The 25,361-nt window shown below is 35.7% G+C and overlaps 1 protein-coding gene across 2 annotated transcripts; it reads left to right on the top strand.

Moving 5' to 3' along the window:
* Nucleotides 1-3,437: 3,437 nt before the first annotated feature.
* On the top strand, nucleotides 3,438-25,313 carry STX2 (syntaxin 2). Of its 2 annotated transcripts, none has more exons than XM_062590206.1 (10): nucleotides 3,438-3,602; nucleotides 10,405-10,473; nucleotides 12,562-12,661; nucleotides 14,935-15,009; nucleotides 16,351-16,424; nucleotides 16,617-16,725; nucleotides 18,389-18,462; nucleotides 18,561-18,698; nucleotides 20,144-20,254; nucleotides 23,159-25,313. In XM_062590206.1, exons 1-10 carry the CDS (start codon nucleotides 3,573-3,575, stop codon nucleotides 23,234-23,236), a joined length of 858 nt encoding a protein of 285 aa, XP_062446190.1. In that variant the 5' UTR covers nucleotides 3,438-3,572; the 3' UTR covers nucleotides 23,237-25,313. The 2 variants fall into 2 exon arrangements, with proteins under 2 accessions (XP_062446190.1, XP_062446192.1); XM_062590208.1 differs by lacking the exon at nucleotides 23,159-25,313 and adding an exon at nucleotides 21,573-22,623.
* The last annotated feature ends 48 nt before the right edge of the window (nucleotides 25,314-25,361 follow it).

The following is a 25,361-nucleotide window of genomic DNA, read 5'->3' as shown; positions in this document are numbered from 1 at the left end:
TGTAAATACTTGGAATTGTTGGATTTGAGCTTACTTCCTAATTAATGCAAAGGGGGGGGAGGGCTATAAATAATTCCAGTTCCTGTTAATCTTTCAAATATAGCTAAAGTTGATTTAAGCAGAGCCCACAGAACACGTGGAATGCCTGGGCCAATTTGAAAAGAATTCTCCAGTTTTATTTCCTACAAAAGAAACTGTTCCCCTTCATTATGAACGCAGGGCAGTTATAACAAGTGAGCAATAGCCCAGCACTCTAGGAAACACTAGCCTAGAATGTTGTACTTACATCCCTGACAATAATGAAAAGATATGATTCCTTGAAAAAAAATACATCATGAGGTGGTCACATAACTGCATCAAGAAGACAGCTGGATTTTGTGGAACTGGTTTGAGTCTCTGCAACTAAGATTGTATACAGATTCCCTATAATTGTCTGTGATTGTCTGTGTTATAGTAGTTTATGCTTTGTATGTTTTCTTCTTAAGTGTTGTCTGTTATATTTTTGTAACAATTGCTTAAATTGGAAATGTTCATCAAGCCAGCAAAAAGCCAAAAATATACAAGGAATCTGCCTTGCTATGCTGGAAGCTCATGAATGAGCAAACGAAGAAATTGATAAACTTACACTCCTTTCAATTGAGTAAGGGAACCTAGAGGCAAGGGGGGTGAAGAGACAGCCTGGCCTGGGCAGTAAGAGGTCCTTTTTAGGTGCCTTGGGCTGGGCATCTGCAGCTCCTCTGCTGTACTCTGGGTGTGAGCCTCATAGTCTGGAATGGGGGAGTTGTAGTAGTCTGTGTAAATATATAGACTATTTTAGGGTTTTATTTACTCTTTAGGGATTTAAAAGGCAAACTTGGCTGAGCCCTGTCATGGATGCTTCTTAACTGTTCTAGCACTTCCCTTCATAGACGAGCTGTAAGCAGAGTTTTACCCAGATCCAACCAGCCTTGGAGGCACGTATAGCGTTCCATAACAGGAAAGGTTTTTGATTATGTCCTTTGACTGCTTAAGAAGCTTCTCCAGTAAGTAAGAAAATACATAAAGAGCCTTGTTCCTATTTGGTATGTGGAGACCATATTGGTGAGGCATATTTTTACCTTTGCTGCCATGTGCTCTTTCCTATAGCCAGCTATAATAAAAAAAAGCTTCTGTTCTGACCTAACCCAGAAGTATTGAGAATTTCTTCAACAGAAGCTTCTAAGTATTGTTTTAAATTAATTATTAAACTACCTTTTTGCTTCAAACAAAACAATAATACTATGTGATACTGTGCAATAATTAAAAATGACTAATTAATTAATTGCTAATTAAAAGGCCCCCAATCACTGAATTTGAGGTCCTGCCAAATATGTACAAGTTGTTGAAAAGATAAGTTTACCATATGGGATCTATTTGTTATTATCTGTTTTAAATATGTACAAATAAGTATTCAGTTCTGAGGATCTACAAAATACCTACTCCAGATAGCCCCATTCAGCAAAGGCCACAAAACACTTCCAACAGTGTTAGATAACTATCTAAGAGATTAGGGTCCATAAGATATCACTAAGTAATCAGCAGAATAATTACCCTTAAAAGATCTTTACATTTCCTGTATTTTGACTCAGCTCAACTGTGAACCAACTTAGAAACTCACTGACCCAGATGAATGTATTAAGTAAAGAACAGCACTTACTAAGGGAAGATGCAAATGAGTGGTACAAAAGGTTGTACTGGAGTAAATACAGTCACAGAGCTAAACAGTGTGTTATCTTTGAACACAACTGCCACATTAGCAAAGCATTTTGCAAACTTCAGAAGATGACAACAGTGAATGCCAGCAAGAAGTGAAAAGGAATATAGGTATGTTTCCCAGTCAAAGCACTGATTATGGAAATATCTGGAATATTAGCTCAAACATGAATAGAGCTCTGCACACCAGTGTTCAAGGTGACATGCAATTTAAAGAAGAAATTAGTCATTTTCAACATGGATAGATAAAATGGATTATAGTAAATTTTAAAAAGATAAGTACTGAAAAGATAGACCCCCCCCAAAGAATAAAATAGCCATTCAAGGAATGAAAGCATGCCTGCTTCTAGCTTAAGGGACTTCATACTCTTTAAAGATAAGCACTTACTAAGCCAATGATGAAGGGCTGATGCTGATATACTTTTCAGAAAATGAAACTTCAGAGCCTTTCTAACAATTTACTGTTATTATAGCATCTTATAATGCTAATTCAGGAACTTTAAATTCCCGATCCAGCACCTGGGTAGAATTGTTTAAAGACAAATCAGAAAATATGTATCATTAGTGGATTATTATGGCCAGCATCCAAAAGAAACATTTTTAGAAATTAATTTCCTAAACATACAAACTTGGGAGATAAAATCTGTATATGGTAGACATGAGATACTAATAATTATAGGTAATGGACTACAGTATGAAGTAGTAGTTGCTAGCATCTTAGAAAAAGAAGACCACTGAGGACTTTATGTATAGCATGTCCATTTATCTATGGTACATCCATGATGTTTCCTAGAACCTCCCATGCCTTTAAAGGGTATCTGTTACTGCATTGACTTAGGACTTTGTCGGAGTCCTTAATCCGCCCTCCTGTGACACTTTGTGGTCATCGTTTTTGTTTTTTCACCCAAGACCATAAACTCACTAAAAAGCAACATTTCTCATCACATTTTAGGCAAGAGTTAGAAAACCCCCACAGCTCGTTTTCTGTTCCTCAGAATGTGCTGCAGCTTTACTTTCCTGTCGTTAGATCGTTCTTAGATGTTCCCGGAATGACTAGCAAGCCGTAGTTCGGCATTACAGAGCAGTAAAGGGAAGTGCCTGTGGCCTGCAATGAGCAGAACTGTCAGTGAAGGCAGGAAACAGCCTGTTCGCTTTGTGAACTGAATAGGAATTGTATGAAGTGTGCGGCCTACACGCGTCACGCACCAGAGAGTAATTAAACGCAACGTCAAACGTTGAAAAAACGACTGTATCGCAGCTTCTTACAAATCCTCGTTTCTCTCAGGACGGCCTCCCAGAATTCCGTGTCGCTGCAGTGTCCTGCCGGGACGCGCCCAGCAGCACGGCCTTGCTGGGGGTGGGAGCCGCCCCGCGGGTGCCGCCGCCGCCGCCGCCGCTCCCTCCGGCAGCGCCGAGCGCCCCCACCCCGCGGAGCGCCCGCCCCCAACGCGCTCCCACGTGCCGCCGCGCGGCTGCCATTGGCGCCGTGACGTCACCCCCCGGGGGACGGGTGCCGCGCCCGACCACTCCGCGCGGATCGGCGTAGCTGCCACCGCCCCCTCCCCTCGCGCGGCGCATGCGCGGAGCGGAGCCGGGCCGCGGCGGCGGCTCGGGGCGGGGGCGGGGGCGGGGGCGTGGCGGCTGCTGCTGCTGCCCCGCGCACCGCGGAAGGGGAGCGGGGAGGAGGCGCGGCCCGGCCGCTCCGCCGAGCGCGGCCGCGGAGGGGGGCGACGGGGAGCAGCGCGGCGGCGGCAGGCCGAGCGGAGCGGAGCGCAGCCGCCGTCTGCAGCGGGCGAGGAGCGGCCGGGGGCGCCTCGGGCAGGCGCTGAGCCGCCGCGGGGATGAAGGACCGGCTGGCCGACCTGGCGGGGGTGAGCGCGGGGCCGGGGGGGGGGAGGAGGTCGCTGCCTGAGGCCGTTACCCTGAGGTAACGGTCGGCGGCGGGAGCGCTGCCGTTCCGCTGGCGGCTGCGGCGGGGCAACGCCTGGGCCGGGCCGTGCCCCTGGGGGCGGGGAGGGCCCCGGCCGCCGCGCGCCCTTTCCAGCCCCCTCGGCGCGGAGGGGGAGCGCTTCCTCCCCGCGGATGGGGCGACGGCGCCGAGCCGCGGGGTCCTCGCGGCGCCCTTCAGGCTCCTCCGGCTCTGTTACAGATTAATTTCTCCCTCCTCCTCCCGCTGGCCTCCAGCGCGCTCTGAATACTGATACTCTGAATGACGCGTAAACTGGGCGAAGTAATTTTGTTCTCGAGCTGTCCGCGCTGTCGTGGGGCAGCTTATGCGCCTTGGCACTGCTGAACCAGTAGTACGTTCATCGGCAAATAAAGCCATCTGCAGATCCTGTTTTGCGTCTGTTTACAAAATGGTACTTGGAAATGTTTATTCATTCTTTTCCTTCCCCTTCCCCTTACTCGTGCTTTTAAAGCAGTGTCCTTAAAAAAAAAAAAAAAGAGAAAAAAAAAAAAAGAAGAAGAAGAAGAAGGGAGAATGGGAGCGATGGACGTGGGTTGCTCAAAATAAAAGAACATTTGACTTTGTTCTAAGGAAAAATGAAATTGGAGAGTACACAGGGGTGTCTGTAATAGTTTTAGGACTCCACAGGTATGTAGGAGTTAGCCTGTGCTGAGGTACATGAGGATTTGTGGCTTATTTGCCTTAAAATTTAATTCATATCTTACGATTTAGAAAATACATTTTAGAAGCTCTCTGTTTATGCAGTAGGATTACTAGTCTCTTTGTCTTCCTATCTGAAAGGATGGATTGGCATTTGTAAAGTTTTTGCATGATTAAGTTACGGTGTCTTTACTAGGAAAGATACATAAGAGTCATGCCAAAGAAAAATGTATTTTCTTTCAGATATACTTCTGCTATTTCTTGTTCTTAAACATGTCCAGGTTGTGGGAAGATTTGCACTCTTTCCAGGAAAAGAAAACACTAAATGAATTGAATTTGCTATTTAATCTTAAACCTGTAGCCTTCTATGACCGTGAAAAAGCCACAGTGGTCTATCTTTCATGGAAAAATAAGAATAATTCACTTAGATATTGTTAGAAGCTTTTAAACTTACTCTGTGCATAGGGGTTTCTAGGCCAATTTTGAATTTTTCATCTGAAAGCATTACTGCTGCAAAATACCTGCTTAATTGTAAGCATGGTGATCAGTCTTTGTCCAGTGCTTCGTAAGTTCAAGAGTATAATTGAGTTTTACTGCCTGTAAAATTAACATAACAAAGGGACTTAAAATTACGGTTCTCTTCTAACTGGAACAAAATGAAGACAGTATCTTGCGAAGGCAGAAACTATCAAAGACCCAACCTATGTTTTATCACTTGAAAGTGTGCTATTGGCAACAAATTTAGAGAAGTTACATACCAGAGGAGATGGCCTTCGTAAACCTTGATATCTGCAGGGAATTCATTGAAGTAGCAACTACAATCTTGCCTCTTTATCTGAAATATAAAAAAGAGGTGAAATTTTGAAGTGAAAGATTTTCCTCTACTACTATCAAAACTTTTGAATAGTGATTCCTTAATTGATCATGCTTAGATAAGGTTGCTTTGAAAAGGAATAAATATTCTCTAGAAATAATTCAAACTGCATAAACATTAATTTGCTTATTTGCCAAATCATTTTGGTCTAATTAGTATAGTTGCATGGTACTTTATTTTGCTAAATTATTAAGTAAAGGGTAGTGCTTGTATGTTGCAGTTTTTAAACAGGCGTGGGCCTCCAGGACCCTCAAGAATTACTAAGATTTTGCCTTAACTCTAGAGTGCTATTTTGTATTAAATTGATTATACCTTATATGAAAGTTACCTCCATCTTATTTCCTTAAAAGACTTGATCTGCTACACTAAGAGATCGTAGCACTTCAGCCAGTCCACACTGACCCATTTTAAATAAATGCAGTTCTCCCTTAAGAAGAAACATACATTTAACTTCACAATTTCAGTGTTCCTGAGTTGTAACTGACAGCAAGAATACTGTCACAGTGGAAAGTTTTTTGTTTTTTTCCCCTTAGATTGTCTTTATAAAGAATAGTGAGAAATGTTATTTATTAATGTTCATGCTCTATTGACAAACGTGTCCACAAATAAATGTAATTTCTTGCATTCATATACTGTATCAGACAGTTAAATAGTGCTGAAATGTTTCCTGGAAAGAGAAACTGGTGTGGCTGTGTAGATATGCTTCCTATTATTTCTCAACGAGTAAGAGTCTTGCAATATATGTAAGTTTTCACAAGATAACAGCCTTAGGTGTATATTTGTTCACTCCTGCGGGATTATTTTCATGTCTTGTTTCTAAATTATTCTATGCAGGCTTATATGAAATTTTTAGCTGTTTGTCCTGTTGGCTCTCTTTACTAGAATTTGCCAATAAATTCTATTAAGTCCCAGGTGGATTTTGGTTGTTTATGGCCAAAACAAGTGTAAGATTAAAACAAGAGTAAAAGGTTTTTCCTTAATCCAGTATGCTGTTTTCAGTAGTGTTCAATAGTGGATAGATAGCAAAGAAAAAAACAACAGAGCAAGCATATAGCAATGATTTTCCCTGACCTATTCTCCTAGTCTTTGATGATTTGCAGTTTGGGGTTACGAGACCACCTTAAAATGACCATTAATATTTTTAAGAGTTTTAGGATCTGTGTTCTGACAACAAGTTCAGCACATCTAGCCAGTGTCAGGTATTGAAAACAGATGTCCTTTTAAAGGTCTGTTAATAAGAGTTCGAAATTATTTTTTTGTTATACCATTTTAAAGAAGATGTGCAATATAAACCTTCCCTGCTTAAACAAATTTGATGTTTACGGTAACTTGAACAGAACTGTACTGACTTTCGTGAACTAACACCTGTGCATTTGTTTAATGCCCCAAAAGCTCAATTAGGAACGGGGTAAAGAACCACAAAGTCACAGCACTTAAAATTGGTAGAATTGTGTAGTAAGGAAAAAACGGCAAAAGGAGCTTTTTCAGAGGGAAGAAGAAAATTGTGGAATTGCTTCTTTTGAGTTCATTTTTTACATTAGTCTTTATTTAAGCACAGAATCTTCTAACAATCAGCTGTGAGTTTTCCATGCTGTAACAGCATAAAGTAGTTTCCTGTAGTTGGTCCCCACATGATCTTTTTCTGTGTTGTGCATTACTGCTACTAACATGCATGATTGACCTGCCAAAGCTGCCTGACAGATCTGGTTGGCCCTCAGTAAGGGAAAAGGCTCTGTGATAAAGAAAATTTCTTGAAAGACTGTTGCTGTAAGGAAAAAAATGGAAAGGTACGTGCTCATGGTCAGGAGCACACCTAAGACAGATTCAGTGACATGTAGATCAATACCTCTAGAGTCAGAAATTATCTAACAAAAAGTATTTAAATAGAAGGGGCTGGGAAAACTTTAATGTAGAAGATGTCATGTAAAAATTGTAGTCAGTTAAAATATACTTTTTGTATGAAAAAATATACATTCCATTAAAATATGTAAGTAATTTTAGGAGGGTAAAAGAATACTTGAATAATAAAAGCAATCAGTTAATGGAAACAGGCAACCATAAAGGTTATTTTCAGTGTTGTCAGCATTGCTTCCTTTTATGCCCATCTAGTTCACTGAATAATGTGGGACTATGTGTGTTTAAGCTACAGTTTGCAGATGTAGCTGTAAATCTGGCATTTGCTGTCCCAGTGCTTGGTTCTTTTGTATGCCAAATAACTTTATGTAGCATAGTTTATTTAGCCTGTAAGTTCTCTAGTCCTTTTTTAAAGGAAATGTTAAGATTTCTATTATGTATATGCAGCAGTTGCATATACTGCTGTGTCCTCGAGGTGGGAATAGGATGGGACACTGTGGTGCTGTGCTTCAGCAGCTCTGTTGTTCTCACTGCGGTATGTCATTACAGCATGTTGCACTGGCAGCAGTGTAAGTCTGATTCCCTGGGATAATGGTGATCAGCTATTATCCTTGCAGCCTGTCAGATGTTTCCTCACGAATACAGCTGATGAACAGGACTGAGAATAATCAAACTTGAAGGGAGTTCCATGGGCAAGTAAGTCAGGTTCTTAGTCCAAAAGCTCTCTTCTCTTTCCAATTGCAATGATTAATGTGGTAAGGCTTCTCAAGCTAGAGTATTTTTGCAATTCTGTAATGTATGAGGAATATTGAAAGTTTAATAAACCACTGGGAGAGCCTCTGTAGGCAGCTGACAGTAATGCTCTCCAAATATGTGTATTCTGTCATATAAACCAGCTTCTGAGGAAACTTGATATATTTTATAAGTCTATAAATATTATGGAGTTGTATGGCCCAGGTTTTCAGTCCCAAGATTAGGTAAGAGCTGTGAAGCAGACTTCGTATGGATGCCAATACAATCTAATTAAGCTTTTAATTAAGTTTTTGTGGTACTGCTCATATTGGGAAGGTAAGATGTAGGAAAAAGAATTGCTATGTTTCTGCTAAACTTGATGAAAATAAGTGAGTTTTTGGTTGGATATTGTGCTCTTCCAAAGAAAGTGCATCACTTTCCTTAAGTTGAAAATTAGCAAATAAGCTCCATTTTAGGGAAATGATCATTTAAAGAATGTGAAAAATAGAGGATGACAAGTCATCAGGTATCTGATGTTCATAGTAGACTGTCCACAGATCTTTCCAACAAATTGTAAGCGGCCAATGGGTCATGATCTGCATCATTGAAATGAAATGTGGAAGTGAAATGTACGTGGAACTGACTGCAGCTTGCATAATCACCACTGCTTAATTGTGACCTTACCGCTACAAGTAACTTATAAGACATCGTATCTTTCATCTGGTTAAGATTCAGTGAAATTTGTTTAATGTTTTATTAAGCTCTTCTGTCCGAAGGAAAAGCTGATAGATACTGAATCTCATAGTTGATACTATTTTAATTGTTTTTATTTCAATTAACTAGTGTAGTACAAAACTTTGTTATAAATAATTGGAAAATTGATTCTTTACTCAGTAAATATAAGCAGGGGGTGTTCTTTTTTGTAGCTAAAGAAATTAAACCTCTTTGAAGTGTAACTCATTCTTAAATACTAAGTTATAACTGGTAGTCCTAGCACTGGTACAGATAGAAATTGTGTGATTTACTACTTTTGGGTACTGTCTTCCTCACTTATTTTCATTAATCAGTGTTGTTAATGAACTAATTTTCTAAGGACAAATTCTTTAATGATTGTGTTCCAACAATTATCTCCTCCAAAGGAGTCAGTGCCTAAAATCTTTGGAGAGACATGGCATTGTGGATCACTGGAGAATGGTGCAGGACAGCAATAACATCTTGATGTTTTTAGTTCATTTGGGGTGTTACGGTTCCCTTGAATATAAAAAAATATATTATTTCTTGCAATAGTATTGTTGTCATCCGACTAGGATGACAACAACTAGTTGGGGTATCTAGTCATATAGGGACTTACAGGCTTCTTGAATTTTCAGGGAAAGAACTTTCCTTAAAAATGTGGTGAACTCCCTAGTATTTTGATGCTTAGATTATAATTCAAAATAACCTTCTTTATTAGATAACAGGAATGTTTTGACATTGGATTAAACTGTAGAATTGTCATGCAAATAATCCATACCTCATTTAATTTAATAAAATCAGAAGCAAAGGGATTATTGGATAATAGGATCAGGGTTTGAAGAGCAGAAAGTGGATGTTGGAAGATAAAAAGCAGAGGGGCTTGTGAGAGAAAAAGGAGGTTTGGGCATGATTTGTTCCAATATTACCTAACTGGTAGTTTCTTTCATACATGTAGACTGTATGGTTGGATATAGTAATTAATATTTTGTTCTAATCTTGATTAAATGTGGTTCAAACAGTCTGTGCTCCACAGAGTGAGCTAGAAAACATGAAAGCCAGAACTCTGTGCTTTCCTGTGATGTGTGTTAGGTCTCTCTTCGTTCGACCAAATTTGAATCCTTGTCAAGAGTCACTTGTTCTATTAGGCTTGCTCATGGGTTAGGGAAGTATGACTCAGGGGATTTACAGATCTCCAGAGTAACCCTCCCAGAAAGTGTGTGTCATTGGAGCTTCTGTCTCACTGGCTACTGTTCTGAGGATCTCTAGATTATGTAATGCATGTACAGTTTAGTATAGCATAATTGTATCTAAATCAGTATGGGATGTGACCACTGAAAGTACCCAAGAGCAAAAAGTAGTAAGCAGATGTTGATAGCTTTTGTTCTACTGATTTTCTTTAGATGTTTTGCTCATTACATCATGAATCAGGAAGTCTTCGACATCCCTTTTGGTATTTCTTTGAGGTGGTTTGATTTGTCTGTAGGTATTGGCGAAACAATATTTTCATTTCACATGGGATTAACAGGATGTATCTTTATGCTCTGAGAAGAGCATTTGTATATTTTTGTGCTAATTTGTATTTTAGTAGTTTTTATGGCAACTAATAAACTTTAAAATCCCCAATAGACTTCTGTCCTGAAGCTGTTTACAGAGGAGTACATGCCCTAGCAGTCACAACTTCATGGTAGTCAGGTGACTTCCTTTGACCTCTCTGCTTATTTGTCCTTAGATTAGTCCTCAGAAAACTTCCTTTTTGACCTTGCAGACTATTGACAAAAATATATTAGCAGTAGCCCTGTGGAATAAGTGTCAGGGGTCTCAGAACAGAAACCTGACTTTTATTTCATTAATTTTTTTGCCTTTTTTATAGTGCAAAAGTGAAGATGGAGAGACAGTTATTGTTGAAAAAGACCATTTCATGGATGACTTCTTCCAGCAGGTAAAGTTGTACAGACTTCACCATGCTTTAAAGGTTTTCAGCGTTTTTTTCTCTTTGTCTCTTAATATTTTTATTTAAATATATTTTTCCATCTCCCCAAATAATATACTATGTAATATGCTAAAACAAGTGATGGTAAGTTTTAACTCATTTGTTTGTTTATTTCAGGGTATTTTCTGTCTTCATTGCAGTCATAAATTTTATGCCTGCAACAAATTTTGTGCTTTGTTTATGAGGAATTTGATTAAAGAATTTTAATCTTTTCTAATAAGAATAATAACGACATTTAAGTTGTTAGCCAATCGGAATCGATTTGCTATTAAAAATAATCCTGTTTGTTTTTTTTTTTTTTTTTAATCATTCTTTGATGCTTAGCTGACATTGGTGGTAGAGTTAGCGATCAGATTATTTTAAAAAATAATTGCAGATTGGATAACTGACAAATATAGCAATATAGTTTTGCCCTGGAAATATATATCAGTTTTTACCCTGGACAATAGTGTCTGCTTGTTTAATCTGCTCTTGCTATCAGAGGACTAATAAAAAAGAATTGTCAAGTTTACTTCCAGTATCCTACAAATAGAGGCTATTGAAATAGAAGCTTTCTGTTTCATAGCTTTTAAACATAAGATAATTTGTACTTCTGGCATGTCATTGGCAGCTGATAGTTTATGATGTTAAGAAGTGACTGCATTTAGAAAAGCTTCCATGGAACTTACAAGCTTATCTCTGAACATGTTTTTGTATGCATCGGCTGTTAAAATTGCAAGAATATTTAAAAGGGAAAGAATCTTGAGTAGGTTGGTTGACCAGTCAGGGAGATGTTATTTAGGGTTGCATAACTAAATGTGATAGAGTAACATTCCAAATTCTCTAAAAACAGAAAAAGATATTTATGGTCTCTCTACAAGAAGAACATGCATCTTTTTCACTGAAACCTGTACTGAAAATGGTTCTGAGTTCTATTTAGAAACTTATGCCTTGTACTGATTTGCCGCAAGGAATGAATTCAGTTGACATTTTACATACTGCTGTGCACTCTGACTTGGAATTCTAAATTTACCGTAATATCTGTCAGTTTTAATAGGGAGCTATCTGATTTATTCATCTGCCACATCTTCTACTGCCTTTAAGGTTTATCCTTCAGACATACAAATTTAGCTAAATGTTTTTTGATGCTTCTATGAAAAAAGGGCAGGGAACAGTTTTGTTGTGAGCAGGAGGATGACCTGCAGAACATGTGTAGTCTTGATTTGTTCAGTAGGAGTAATACCTCAGCTGGCACATTGTTTGTAATCATCACAGTTAAAGGAAGATGTGGACCAGTTGGAAAGAGCCTAAGGACTTCTGTGAGAATGCCAAGAGGTCCAGAATATATAACCAGTGAGGAAAGACTGAAAGAACTAGGGTGGTTTCAAAGAAGAATAACTTCCTTCAGCCATTATCAAGTATGTGAATGCTGAAGGAGGAGATAATCTGTTTTTCACCTCTCTGGTGAACCGGAGAGGTAGTAAAACTCATTTCAGCAAGAAATGCCAGGCTAGTCAGTAACAAACCTTTCTGAAAGTTAGAATAGTGAAACAATATAATATCTTGCATAAGGAGATTGTGGAGACTTTGCTTATGGGCCTGTGAAATACCTCCTTACAAAATGTGGGAATATACTGAGATACCTTTTGAAGTCATTTTCAGACTTTTTTCATGTGATTAAGTATATAATTTTGCTGGAAAAGTATGTAGTAGGAACCTGTTATCCCATATTTCACAGTTTGGTATATATGATGTTTCTCATCTAAAAGTTTAAAAAAGATTCTATTTTAACAATTAACTCAGGACTACGGAGTGATTTCTACTGTTTCTTTTCTGAATTGCCTTAGGTGTATTTCTTTTCATCCCAGCATAGCATATAAGTACACATTTGTTTAATAAAAGTGAACTTGTGTAAGGAACTGTTTAAATGTCAACACAGGACTGCTATGCACATGCTGAGATTTGTCAATTACTAATGCTGCAGTAAAATGTTTGAAGGTTTTAATTGAAATGGAATTATTCTAATGCTCTTGTTGCCATATTTTTCTCTTCCTTTAGGTTGAAGAACTTAGAAATAATATAGCAAAAATAGCACAAAATGTGGAAGAAGTGAAGAAGCAGCACAGCATTATCCTGTCAGCACCAAATCCTGAAGGAAGTAAGCATCACTTTTTATTTCATGTGTCAGTATATATTTGGAAATTAATTTTGTTTTAGCTATGCATCAGAATAGAATTTAGAGACTAGAGCAGATGTTGAAAAAACACAATTTAATGCAATATATTTTTTAAAGTATTTCAGATGAAAACACAATTTAGACACTTATTATTCTTTTTTAAATTCTTGTTCGAATAAACATATTTTCACAACATTTGTTGCATCATCCACACCAATGCTAGTCTAAAACTCAGCTTAGTGTGGTATATTGAGATTGTCAGTGTTTTCAGAGACTTGGAGACTAATAGCATTTCTTTTTCTTCTTTTTGAAAATGTGGATGTTGTCAGCTGAAGTTCACATGGTGCAGCTGTCACCTTCTTTCTTTTTCAGCAGAGGCAGAATCCTGTTCAAAGCTGTATATAGTCTCAGCCAGCTGCCAGATCTTAATACAAGAAGTAATAGTGTTTCAGCCTGTAATTATCAGCAAGGGACAGCCTGCTCGTTATTTTAAAAACTGCCAACACACTTAGTGCCAGTATTTAAGGAGAAACTGGTTAACACAGTAGCATTGCATGCATTTTTAAATCTACTTGTAAAATTCAGGTGTTCAAAATCTCTTATGTTGCAAGGGAACATCATCTTTCAAATCCGTAGTGATGACCAAGACATGCGAGTTACTGCCATTGTACTTCAGCCAGCAGAGTGAGGGTTACACAGTCTGCAGCAGTCAGCTGGTTCATGTGAATGCTGAAAATCTGTGGTCTGAGCTAAGTCATCAACTTGTTTGTGCTAAAAGTTGTGCTCAACAATGCATCTGAATAGTGTAGGAACATGACATTGCTTGTAATTAATTTATGCTCTGGTGACCAGTGTTGTCAGAACATAGAAATCTAAGAACACAAATCTAGCTAAACTCTTCATGGGTAGTCTGTATAGTATTCTTTAAATAATATAGGCAGTGCATGGTACAGTTTTGTAATGAGGGCAAGATGCATGAGTATAGTAAACAACAGAACAGAACAAATGCATTTTGAGATGAATCCATGTTTGCACTTGATAAACTTCATTGAACTTTCATTGAACTTTCATTTTGACTAGTAAAAATATTACCCTGGAACTGTTATGTTCATTTAAAAAAAAAAAAAAAAAAAAAAAAAAAAAACTTGAAATATGTTACCACCTAGTTTAGTTTGTGATTTGGTAATAACATTTCCCAGTTTAATGGCGTGCCATGACAAATAGAAATCTGATAAAATGCTATTATAAATTTCTCATTTAAAATAGCATATCATATTTTTTTCCTCTGAATTATTTCACTGAATGTGATTATGTGATTGAATGGTTGAGTTGCAGACTATTCCTAGCTTAGTTAGATTACATTTAGTTCAATGTTCAAGTTTTGGGGGGATTTACATTTAATCATTACGTCGGCAATGCAAGTTCTTTATTGCTAATGTTAAAAAGTCTTTTTAATACTAAAACATATTTTTAGACAAAATATTGTTGCTTCAATGAAAAATTGAAGTGATGCAGCCTCTACCATCACATTGGCCAGTCTGGATTTCCTGGTGTTCCTTTTAAGTCACTTCTTTGGGCAGCAGCGCCTTTCTTCTAAGTGCTAGTAGTTGCCCCAGCACAGAACAGGTGCTGCTAAATTGGTCTTTCTCTGTCCACCACAGATTGAGAGGAAGGAGTAGGGGCAGCTGTAAACTAGTAAAGCAGGATCGATGTCACCAGCAAGTTAAGATTAAAGAACCGATACGAGGAATAAACAGTGAGGTACCACAGTGATAAACTCTGAATCAATAAGAGTAATTTATGGTCTCCTGTTTTTTTTCCAGAGTAGAACAAAATGGCTAACAAACCCAAATGCTAGCCTCACTTTTTAAAAAGTAGTTCACAGAATGGCACAGGAGAATGAAATGAGTAGTCCAAACTCAGCAGATGAGTCCATAATATGGTGGTAATGCTAGTTTTAAAAGTTCTTATCGCCATCTTGCAGTTACAGCTGGGTGGTATGTTGCAGTTTTCTTTATCTCTCAGTGTTTGTTTGTTTGTTTGTTTGTTTTCCAATTGAATGTGATCCCTGGGAGTGAATGTTTGCATTTGTGGGTTGCTTTTCTCAAAATTATACCTTTTTTTAATGACATTGCGCATGTCACTTACTAATTACTCCATTTCCCCTGGTCATAGGTAGTAAGTGTCCTTCCAAAGGGAGATGTCATGATTTGTTATCAGTAACTAATGGTTCTGAAAAAAATATTTTTTTAAAGGAACAAAGGAAGAACTTGAAGAATTAAATGAAGAAATAAAGAAGATTGCTAATAAAATCCGAGCCAAGTTAAAGAGTAAGTTGAGAGGAGAAGTAAAATTGCCATCAAACGTAGCCTGCATTTAGGATATTCGGAATGTTACATACTCCTTGCATTGTAGCTGAAATGCTAAAGGTTAACAGCTCCATTATGAAAGTGTATATTTTATTGTATACCTCCTGGTAGACCCCAGATTTTAAGTAAATATTGTATATAGCTTATTATTTTAATCACTTTTCATGCTGAGCCTTGAATACAAAATTTTCAACTCTTTGGTGTTTATGCAGACTTGTTTTTTGTGTCTATTTGTTGTAAGAGTTCCAGACTGAGCTTGATAATGCACTAGTGGTATTGGAGGACACAAGTGCTATAAGTAATGATCAGAACTGCTGATGTAGCAGGCTTGGCATGCTTCTATCTTCCTCTATTTCATATTCAAACTAGGACCCCAAATCCATACCTTATTTTTCTTTACAATCCTGCTATAGAGTCTACCCTCTTAGACAAATTAGGACCCCTTTTTTCCTTTGTTTTTTCTGAACATACCAAGCATTAGAGATCATGAGCTTGCTGTGTTCCCCCTATTTTTCCTATAGTGTCTCTTCCATGTACCAAAGGATTTTCCCCCATGATCTAAGCATTATATCTGAACCCCATTCTCCTATAATTTACTTTTCCAAAAGAAACAAACAAACTGCTAATGTACAGCTCCTCTCACTCACATAGTGTCCTCCTTGGTCATGCTTCTCAGCTGAAAAAATACAGGTTTGTGGAGTAACACAAAGAATTACAACATAAAGTAATTCTTCTGTATGGAAATATATTCTGCAACTGAAATGCCTTTTTTTTTTTTTTTTTTTTTTTTGTCATACTATGTTTTGGAAGAAATTTAACTGCAAAAAGACAGTCTACATGACATAAATGTCTACATAGGGAATTGCTTTTAAATTCAGATGAGCTAATTTTGCTGTGGCTTTATTCTGTGGGCATGTCCTTAATTGTTCAACATTGGTTTTAAAATGTTTTGACTATTTACAGTTAGTATACACTTTTGTTCTGTTAGACTTCCTTAAGCACTAGGATATGTGTTTATCATTTAAACTGTAGGAGCAATCTATTTTGTTAGACTCTTTGAAATGTGTTGAGGTTAACAAGTAACTGTCTGTCTCTCAGGAGTATTTAAGCAGTTACTCTGCTTTAAGATCTGTACCAATTGTTGTAATTCTTGCATTAAAAACAACAAAAACAAGAAAAATTAAACCTTGCTTGCATGGGGGTGGTATCTCCAAAAAGTGATAACTAGTTGTGTTTACAAAATAACTTTGATCTACACTATTGAGTAATTGAGCATGACTTACGTTCTTGTGTTGTTCTTAGCTATTGAACAAAGTTTTGATCAGGGTGAGAATGCTAATCGAACATCAGTGGACCTCAGAATACGAAAAACACAGGTATGATCACATAATCATTTCTAAAAAAAGTTGATTCTTTTACTAAGTCAGATAATGAGTTTCACTTTTCTAAATAGTTTCAGAACTTCATATTCTGTTTTCTTGGAAAATTAATACCACTTTTACTGTGCAGTAGCATTTGTTATATTAAAAAAAAAATTGTTGCATATTTTTTTAATCTTCAAAAACCAGCACTCGGTATTAGCTCGCAAGTTTGTGGAGGTCATGACAGAATACAACGAGACCCAAATTGTTTTTCGAGAGCGCAGCAAAGGTCGGATTCAGAGACAATTAGAAATAAGTAAGTGACCTGAATACTTCTTATAAAAAGCTGAATTATGTTGTTAGAACCTCTTTGTTTTTTATTGCTTAAAAATGGTATAAACCATCATACATCCTGGATGTCATCTTGAAGCATGTGAATGGGAGGAGGGAGAAGAAGAAACAATTCTATCAGGTGGCATAAACTCTGATGTTACTCTTCAGAACAGTTGTAAAGAAAATACAGAAAACTCATTAATTATTTTCTTTTAAAGTTGCAAGATTATATATGTATGAAACAAAAGATAATGGAAAGGAAACATTAAGCTCACATGCAAAAGCTGCATTTTAAAGATACTGGATATTCTGTAACAAGTGCTATTAAAACCATTCCAAAATTAACATGCTAAACAGCATTTTTGTTACACTATTTGTGTCAATAAGAACATCTGTTAAATTTAGCTGACATGTCACCAGTGCTGCCTTTAGATACTCAGATCATTTGTTCACCAATTCACATGAACTTATTCCACCATTCATCATCAGAAAAACATCTAACTCTTCTCTGAACTTCAACATCCACTTCACTGAGCCCAGGTGTCTGAAAAAAACCCATAACCTCTTGTACCTGAAGTTAACCTTTGACTATCTCCTGTAAAGATAAATACATATACTGCTTAAATGAAAAACACAAGAAAGCAAATTGTGAGAAGGCTTTGCTTCTTGCATGTGCAGTATTTAACTCACTGTTTCAGTGAAGTTTATTTGGCAAGTTACACTTCTCTCCACTCATATTTGGAGGAGGAAAAAAACCTCCCAAACTAGAAGTTCTTTCAAATTAATGCTGTTGTGACTCAGCATTACTTTGACTTTGAGACTTTAGCTTTTCCTTAGCACTAAAAATTTTAAGGCAGGTTTTGCAGCATTCTTGGGTATTAGCATTAGGAAAATACTAAAACTGTAATTTTCACTTGACAGGGTACAACTGTGTAAGTTGCCACAAATCCTTGCCCTTCCCCTGTGAAATAAATTGCATGTCTGTATATGATGTGTAATCTTTAAAACTGTAAAATAGAAATCTCTTGCATATGCCATGTAACTTAACATTTGCATTTGTCTTCTCACTGTAATAGATAGGATTCAGTTTGCATAAACATGCAGAAGTAAATTGTGGGGTGTAGTGTGAAAAGTAAAAGTGAAGTGCTCTACGGGTAATCATGTTCTCTATATGGAATGTTAGTTGTTAAAATTCTATTTCTCTGAAGATTTCATTCACATGGCGGAGGTGGGGAAGTAAATTAGATACCAATGTGACATGACTGAACAGGTGAACATTGAATATGTAAATCCTGTATATCAAGCTATTCTTTCTGAAGAAAAATATTCTGCTGAACAGGGTTCATATGTACATTGTAAATATATTTGATCAAACTTGTCTACCTCTACAAAAAACCCTACTCCTCAGAATTCTTAATCCCAATATTGAATCTAGCATCTAGCATTGAATCTGGTTTTCTGACTCTCACTTGATCGCCTGTATGCAAAACGGTATCTTGCAAGTGCTAAAGGCTACCTTTCTTCATCCTGAAAAATACTTGAAATAAGAATTTTCCTCAAGTTGATGCCCTTTCTGCTATGGTAAAATTGTATGTTGAATAGTAAATAACTTGATGTTACATGATGTACTGTTATTTTTATCTTAGCTGGAAAGACCACCACTGATGAGGAACTGGAAGAAATGTTAGAGAGTGGTAATCCTTCAATTTTTACTTCAGATGTACGTATTTCTGGTCCAGTAATGTTTGTCTCTTCTGCTATTTGGATATATGTCAACACATACCTATTTACGTCCATATCCTTTTTTTGTTCTCCAAGATTATATCAGACTCTCAAATTACTAGACAAGCTCTGAATGAAATCGAGTCACGACACAAGGATATTATGAAACTGGAGTCTAGCATACGGGAACTACATGAAATGTTTATGGACATGGCTATGTTTGTTGAGACTCAGGTAAGTGAAATGCGCTTTATGTAAGTGCAGATAGTTTTATTTTGATCTTCCTCTTTAAAATACGCAGAAACAATCATATTCAGATAATACAAACGTGTTCTTTGCAGTAGTTTTGTAGGTGTAATTTTTTTGTTATACTCCAATAACAGTGTTGTAGATCCTATGAAAATCAGTCTCTAAAGGTTTTTTGGTTTGTTTTAGACAAATCATAACCTAGCCAAATGTCTCTATTGATACTTTGTGCTACAGATAGCTAATGTATGCCCAGTTGAAAGGAAAGTCTACTGAGTATTTACTTCAATATACTTATATTGCAAAACACTTGAATATTTTGTGAATGTGTAAGAAAGAACTCTTTCCTTGCATGTCAGCTAATATCTTGGAAACTTGCTTAGGATTCTCTCGCACATAGTAATGGACTACTGTGGTAGAATTAAATGTGCATTAGGAAGGATGCATGCAATCCACATGTAATATAAAGATACAATTTCTCTTATAACTAACGTGATTGACAAGTCATCCAGGTAGTCCTTTACATTTGTAAGATTTATCTTGATGATGTATGTGAATTCATGCTATTCATAGTCTCCAGATACCAATTTTCTAAAATACTTCTTGTCTTAAAATTATTTAACTTCTGCAGTGAAGATTAATTTGGAGGAGAGAAGCTGTTCAATGTAGGTTGAATTGTCCTGAAAAGGACAATCAATTTAATTGGTTCTAGAAGTCTTTTGTTACTTTGATATTAAATTTATAGCCAAAGAAAATAGGTAGCAGTGTTTTAATGAACTAAATATTTCACATGAACCTAGAAATGAACAAAAGTTATTTGTGCATCATTCTTTAACGCTTTGCTGTTTACTGCTGCTGATTATTTCTTCTGATGGACAGAAACACAGGTAATAAATCTACCATGATTTTTCACTGATCCTCCGTTTCATTACCAAAGTTCATTCATCATAATTAATTTGAATTTGCTACATACTGGCATTCTGAACCCCCAGTTGCAAGGAACATTACTTCCTGAAGATACTACTCAGTGTATGTTTTCAGATACTTTTTATCTTCTGTCAAAACGGTCAACATCATTGCCTGCTTCAAGGCATATGAGAGCTTTCTGACCTTTCTAATATGTCTAATAATAGGTTAGCTGTTAAAACATACCTTGCTTTTAAATGATTGTTTTAGATGTTCAGTATTTTTTTTTCCTGCAAAAGGGGGAAATGCTTGCCCTGTCTGTGATTGTTTCTTGTTGGGTTAGAATTTCAAGACCTTGCTTCGCATTCCCTTTTTCCATTATGTGTCTATGCAGAAAATGTCAGCCACAATACTTAAAACATCGACATATTTAAAATAATTCTTAAAGTTCTATAGCCATTTTAGATGAATTAAAGCTTCACGGATTCCTATAATAAAACTTTTTTCTTTAATAATTTCATTTTAAGGGTGAAATGATCAACAACATAGAAAAGAATGTGATGAATGCATCAGATTATGTGGAGCATGCTAAAGAAGAGACAAAAAAGGCAGTTAAATATCAGAGCAAAGCACGAAGGGTATGCTATCTTTTTGTAACTGCTAATGATCATATTAACTTTGCACAATATGAAGTGACCTTTCTTTTTAGCTGATTTTGTACTCAGTCCTACAAGATAAAATCAAAAAAACTTTTACTTTTTTGTAGTTGTAGTATTTAAAATTAGATTAGAAAATATCAGAAAATCTTCTGATTTCTTCTGTTTTTTGATTAAATTCTTGGATACATTTATAGTATTCTGTTATAAATTAGTATATGCTGCAGAAAGATTTACTAATGTGTTGAATAAGTGTGGTAGTTTTAGTATTGAAACTGGGTAGTACTTAGAGAACAGAAGTCTTTTGCATAATGAGAATAGATAGTAATTCACACAGCAAAAACTGAACATTTTTCCACTTAAGTTGTGGTTACAGAGCAGAAGATCCTAAAATGAGGATTAATGCATTGTGCTAACTGATAACTGTACAGGTCCTTTTTATGAACTATTGTGATACCTGCAGTTGTTCAGGTTCTAAATAAATGTAAATGTTTTTGCATCTTCAAAACTGGCAAACTTACCTAGATGTGTAGCTATAAAATTACCCATGTTAGCAGGGGAAGTATAATCATTAGTTTTGCTGAAGCAGTTACTACTTAGAATTCTATCTGTAACCTATTCTTTTTAGAGACTTGCTTTTTACCTGTAATACCTGTAAGAGTATTAATTTGGGATGATCCTTTCTCTGGAAAGGGTGTGTATCTCATCTAACTTTTGGGAAATTATTTAAAACAACATTTATGCATTTGCATAAACTGTTTTTGTTTGAATACCTCTTTCCATAAGCCAACTAAATAACATGTTCTGGAGACAAACTGTTAAGTAATTTTTTTTTTAAATTTTGTAACTGTATATGGACTGCAGAGCGAATGAAGTGTTCCTTTGACATTGTTTCCTCTTTTCAAATCCTTTGAAATATGCTGAGGTGGATTTGAGGGATCTGTATCTCTACGTACAGACAGATATCTACAAACTTAAAAATTTTTTTAAATTTATCTACAACTGGCCTGTTAATAAGTATCAGCAATCCTATCTCTTTTATCTATTCATAAACCACAGCTTTTTCTGTTTTGATAGCTGTTGAATACATTTGAAATTAGATAGGTATTAATCATGTTAGTTTACCTGTAAAAACTGTTTAGGAAAATGTTTATAGTTATGCAAGAGTATACAGAAAAACTTACCTCAGTTTGAGAATACTGTGGGTTTTTATAAAGATCTAAAAACAGAATACTTTAAAATTTGAAAATTAGTGAAAATCTTAATGTGTTTGATTTAAAAAAACTTATTTTTTTGACAGAAAATATGGATAATTGTCATTGTGTCATTGGTGTTGATTGCCATAATTGGTCTAATTATTGGTCTGTCTGTTGGTATTCGGTGATGGTTGGATAACTTCAGCATGCATGCCTTCCTGCCAGTGTGGCAGTAAGTAACTAATCAACTAATTTTGCTCTTATTTTGCTCTGACAACTTGCTAAAAACAATTACTGTTATACTAATCCTTAATAGGTTTACAGTTAGCATTGGGGGTGGACTTGAACTGGTGGGTCTTCTCCGTCTGTTCTTTAAAGGTTCTATGTATGTGAATATTAAACTGTGACATCTAGTGGTAAGTTAGTGAACTTACAAAATGCAACCATGTTATGTAAGATTTGTCAGCAAATAAGAAAAAGCGACACAACATCAGTTAATGTGTTATAATGCATTCAATTTTTTTATATACTGAAAGTTCATATTGGCAAACAGCCTGAAGTAAGATAGAATATTAGTAACATGTGGAGCTTTATCAAATGAGGCTTTTTATGGTTTTAAATGGAACTGTCAAGAAAAATAGACATCTAATACCTACAGCTCTGAAGCTGTTTTTTCTTGCAGAGCATTCTAAAATTTCCAATTTTGAAGCTTTTTAAATTTGTACTAGACCTGATGAAACTGTCTGATATGTATGTATGTATATAAGGATGTCTGTGAAAGACACTAACCTGAATATAAGGATATGTTTCAGAATTCTCTGGAACCTTTAGCTGTAGTAACCTACTGTTTCTTGTGGAAAACAACACTTTATCTAGTCAGACTATGAAGTTAATTGAACTCTTGTAAGTTCAGCAGAAACTCAACTTCTTACATAATATCTTAAAAATATTAAGTGCTGTAGGAGACATTTCAGGCAAGTAATTAGAACTTCAGTTTTCTCTAGTGACATCCTTTTTAATGCTAAATTTTTCAGTTATGGTGTCACAGCTACAGTTGTCCGAAGTTTATAGGCAGATAGCAAAATTTACTGTATTATATTACTGATAGTCAAATACCTGACCTGACTTCAGAATTTGCATATAGAACACTTTTTTCCTTGCAGTATTTGAGATGTTAGTTATATGTTTGTTATACAAACATAGTATAACATATATAATATATATATATAACATATAAACTATATGTTTATACTGACACTTTATTTAATACCATTAACTGCGCAATTGTAAAGGTTTGAGTAGGCTACAGATACTTAGCCAAAGAGAATGGCAGTAAGTAGTGTTAGGAATCTCAGATCTTAACTTCATAAAGAAATTGATGCAATAATGAATATTTACTTAATGATACTAACAAGTTGCATGTGGATACTAATTTTTCTATAAAGCAAAATACGGAAATGTTACACAGATATAGCTATAACTTGTAACTATCACGTACCTTAAAGACTAACAGATAGAAACTTACAGCAGCAAGTAACCTTTAAAAAGAAAATCCAAACACTTCTGAGGTTTGGATTTATCAGTATTATTAATTTGCTGTCAGTGTTAAAATTTAAATTTAAATTTTATTTTTTGTGTGTGTTATATCTATTGAGGTACATTAATCTAGACTTTTTTCCTCTTTTTGCAGAAAGTGATATTCATAATTATATGTGTAACTGTCTTGCTTCTGATACTTGCGATTATTCTAGCAACAACACTATCATAACAAGCACATTCCAAGCGTTTTGAACCTTCAGAAACTCAAAAAATTCATCTTCAGTAAAACCAAACATCTGTTGTAAAAGATGCCTTATACTGTTGCATGATAATGACCTATTCACTAATGGCTAAAATGAAAAGAAAATCACTCTTAATGTTGTTCATAAATGAAGATCACAATGAAAGAGGATATGTATGGATTTTCATCAAAAAGTACATTTGTAAGACTGAAACTTGTTCTTAATTGTTTTGAACTAAATTAATTTCTTTATATCTCAGAGTTATAAACAGTTTCATTAGGCAGATGAGAGACAATATATTGAATTTGGACTGTTTGGCTTTTTGCGATTGCTAATATAATTCTAATTAGGAATTTTAGTACCTTATCAGTGCTGCTTTTGTTAGCACTCTTGTGAACATTTTTATAAGAGATGTAGCCATGTCTTTAAATATAGTAACTATTCAGTCAACATATCTAAGCTTTATACCTAAAAATTCTTTCTGCAACAACTGCTAAAATATTTTATCCTAAAAGGACTGATTAGTTAGCTAACTATCTACCTACTGCATTATTTTTTTTTTAAAAAAAGCTTCTTTCAATTTTTTCCATTTTTTTTGACATGATTAGGGTTAACTGCTTTAAATTTTTTTTTGCCTGTATAATCAGGAAAATTGTGATGTTTTCCAGTAAAAGAATACAATAATGAAGCACACAGAATTTGAACTTTAGCAGATAATTTTGCAAATAATCCTTTTGGTGCAAATGGAACTGATGGATCAGTTTAGCCTTACTGTTCATACGAATATGATAAAAATCACACTTTTTCCTCTATAAAGCCAAATCAAGATTTCATTTTCAGAAGGCTGCTTATGTTAGTGTGTGAATACAGCTCACAGGGACAAATGAACCCCCTCAGAAAACTCCCAAATGTAATGCAAACTAAGACACTGATTTGTTATTCAACTTACGAATTATATAACATATATGAAGTGTTTTAGTGTATACATATCTGTTGTAATGATAGCTTGGAAGACTTAAAATGTAACCAAATAACTGCATTTAATGTTACAGGTTACTTTTGTATTTTATCTTCTATGTAAAAATGTCACTTGGATTTTTGATTTCTCATTGTTTATGGATATCCATGTAGATATGTAGATATATTTACACTATAAGAAAAATACATAAAGTATAATAGCTGCCTTTTTAAACTGTCTAAAACTATACTTGTCAATGTTTCTAGATATTGTTTCAATTATAGATAATATTAACTGCAATAACTGTTATAAATGGTTAGAATACTTAAACATATGTTTTACTGAAAGTGTCTGAGATCAAAGTAACTCACTAAAAATCAGTCCATGTGATTTTTCCTTCATGAAGTTCAGCAAGGTTTACAATGTGTATTGTATGTATGAATACTCCTGTTTTTGTTGCCCAAATGCACTGTGATTATATACTGGATCTATTGATATGTCAAATATGTCCTAAAAAAAAAAAAAAAAAAAGCTTATTATTTGTCTCTTGCAAGCCAGCCATAAAGAAGGCTCTTGAAAACCATGAGCTTTTATAATGAACATATTTCTTTACCTCTGAGTCCAGAACACTCACCAATGGTTGTGAGAAGGTTTACATACAAAGTAAGGGGGATTGTTTGACTTAATTCATCTTAAGTAAAATATATTCTATTCTGTAGTTTTCTAGATTTTTATCAATAAATATTATTTATAGAAATAAATTAGTTCATGGGGAGAAAAAATCCATTTTGCTGCCTAATTGCTGGTTATCTGAAATAGCCCCCAAAATACAGTCATGTTGTGTGTTCTACTTCTAATGCAAGACTTTGCCCAAGTAGATGAGAAATCTGAATAGGCCACTTGATAATTTTTTACTAATTATACCTGCCTCTGTTTGTTTTTTCACATGAATCTCTTGGGTTTTTTTTCTCCTCTATTAAGATCAGAGGGAGGAAGTCTCTAACCTATGCATTAATAAATTTATCTAAGCAAGTGCCTTGTGACTTTTTATATTTATGATGTTATTGTGATGTGTATTGATATTTCCAATAAATGTTTAAATAAGGCTTACATGTTTTTGTAAATGCATGTCCAACTGTTGATATCCTTAGGCC

Source organism: Rhea pennata, chromosome 17 (genome assembly GCF_028389875.1).
Source record: "Rhea pennata isolate bPtePen1 chromosome 17, bPtePen1.pri, whole genome shotgun sequence".
NCBI lineage: Eukaryota > Metazoa > Chordata > Aves > Rheiformes > Rheidae > Rhea > Rhea pennata.
Note: the sequence above shows the minus strand (reverse complement) of the source record. Positions and strands in the feature narration are given on the sequence as shown.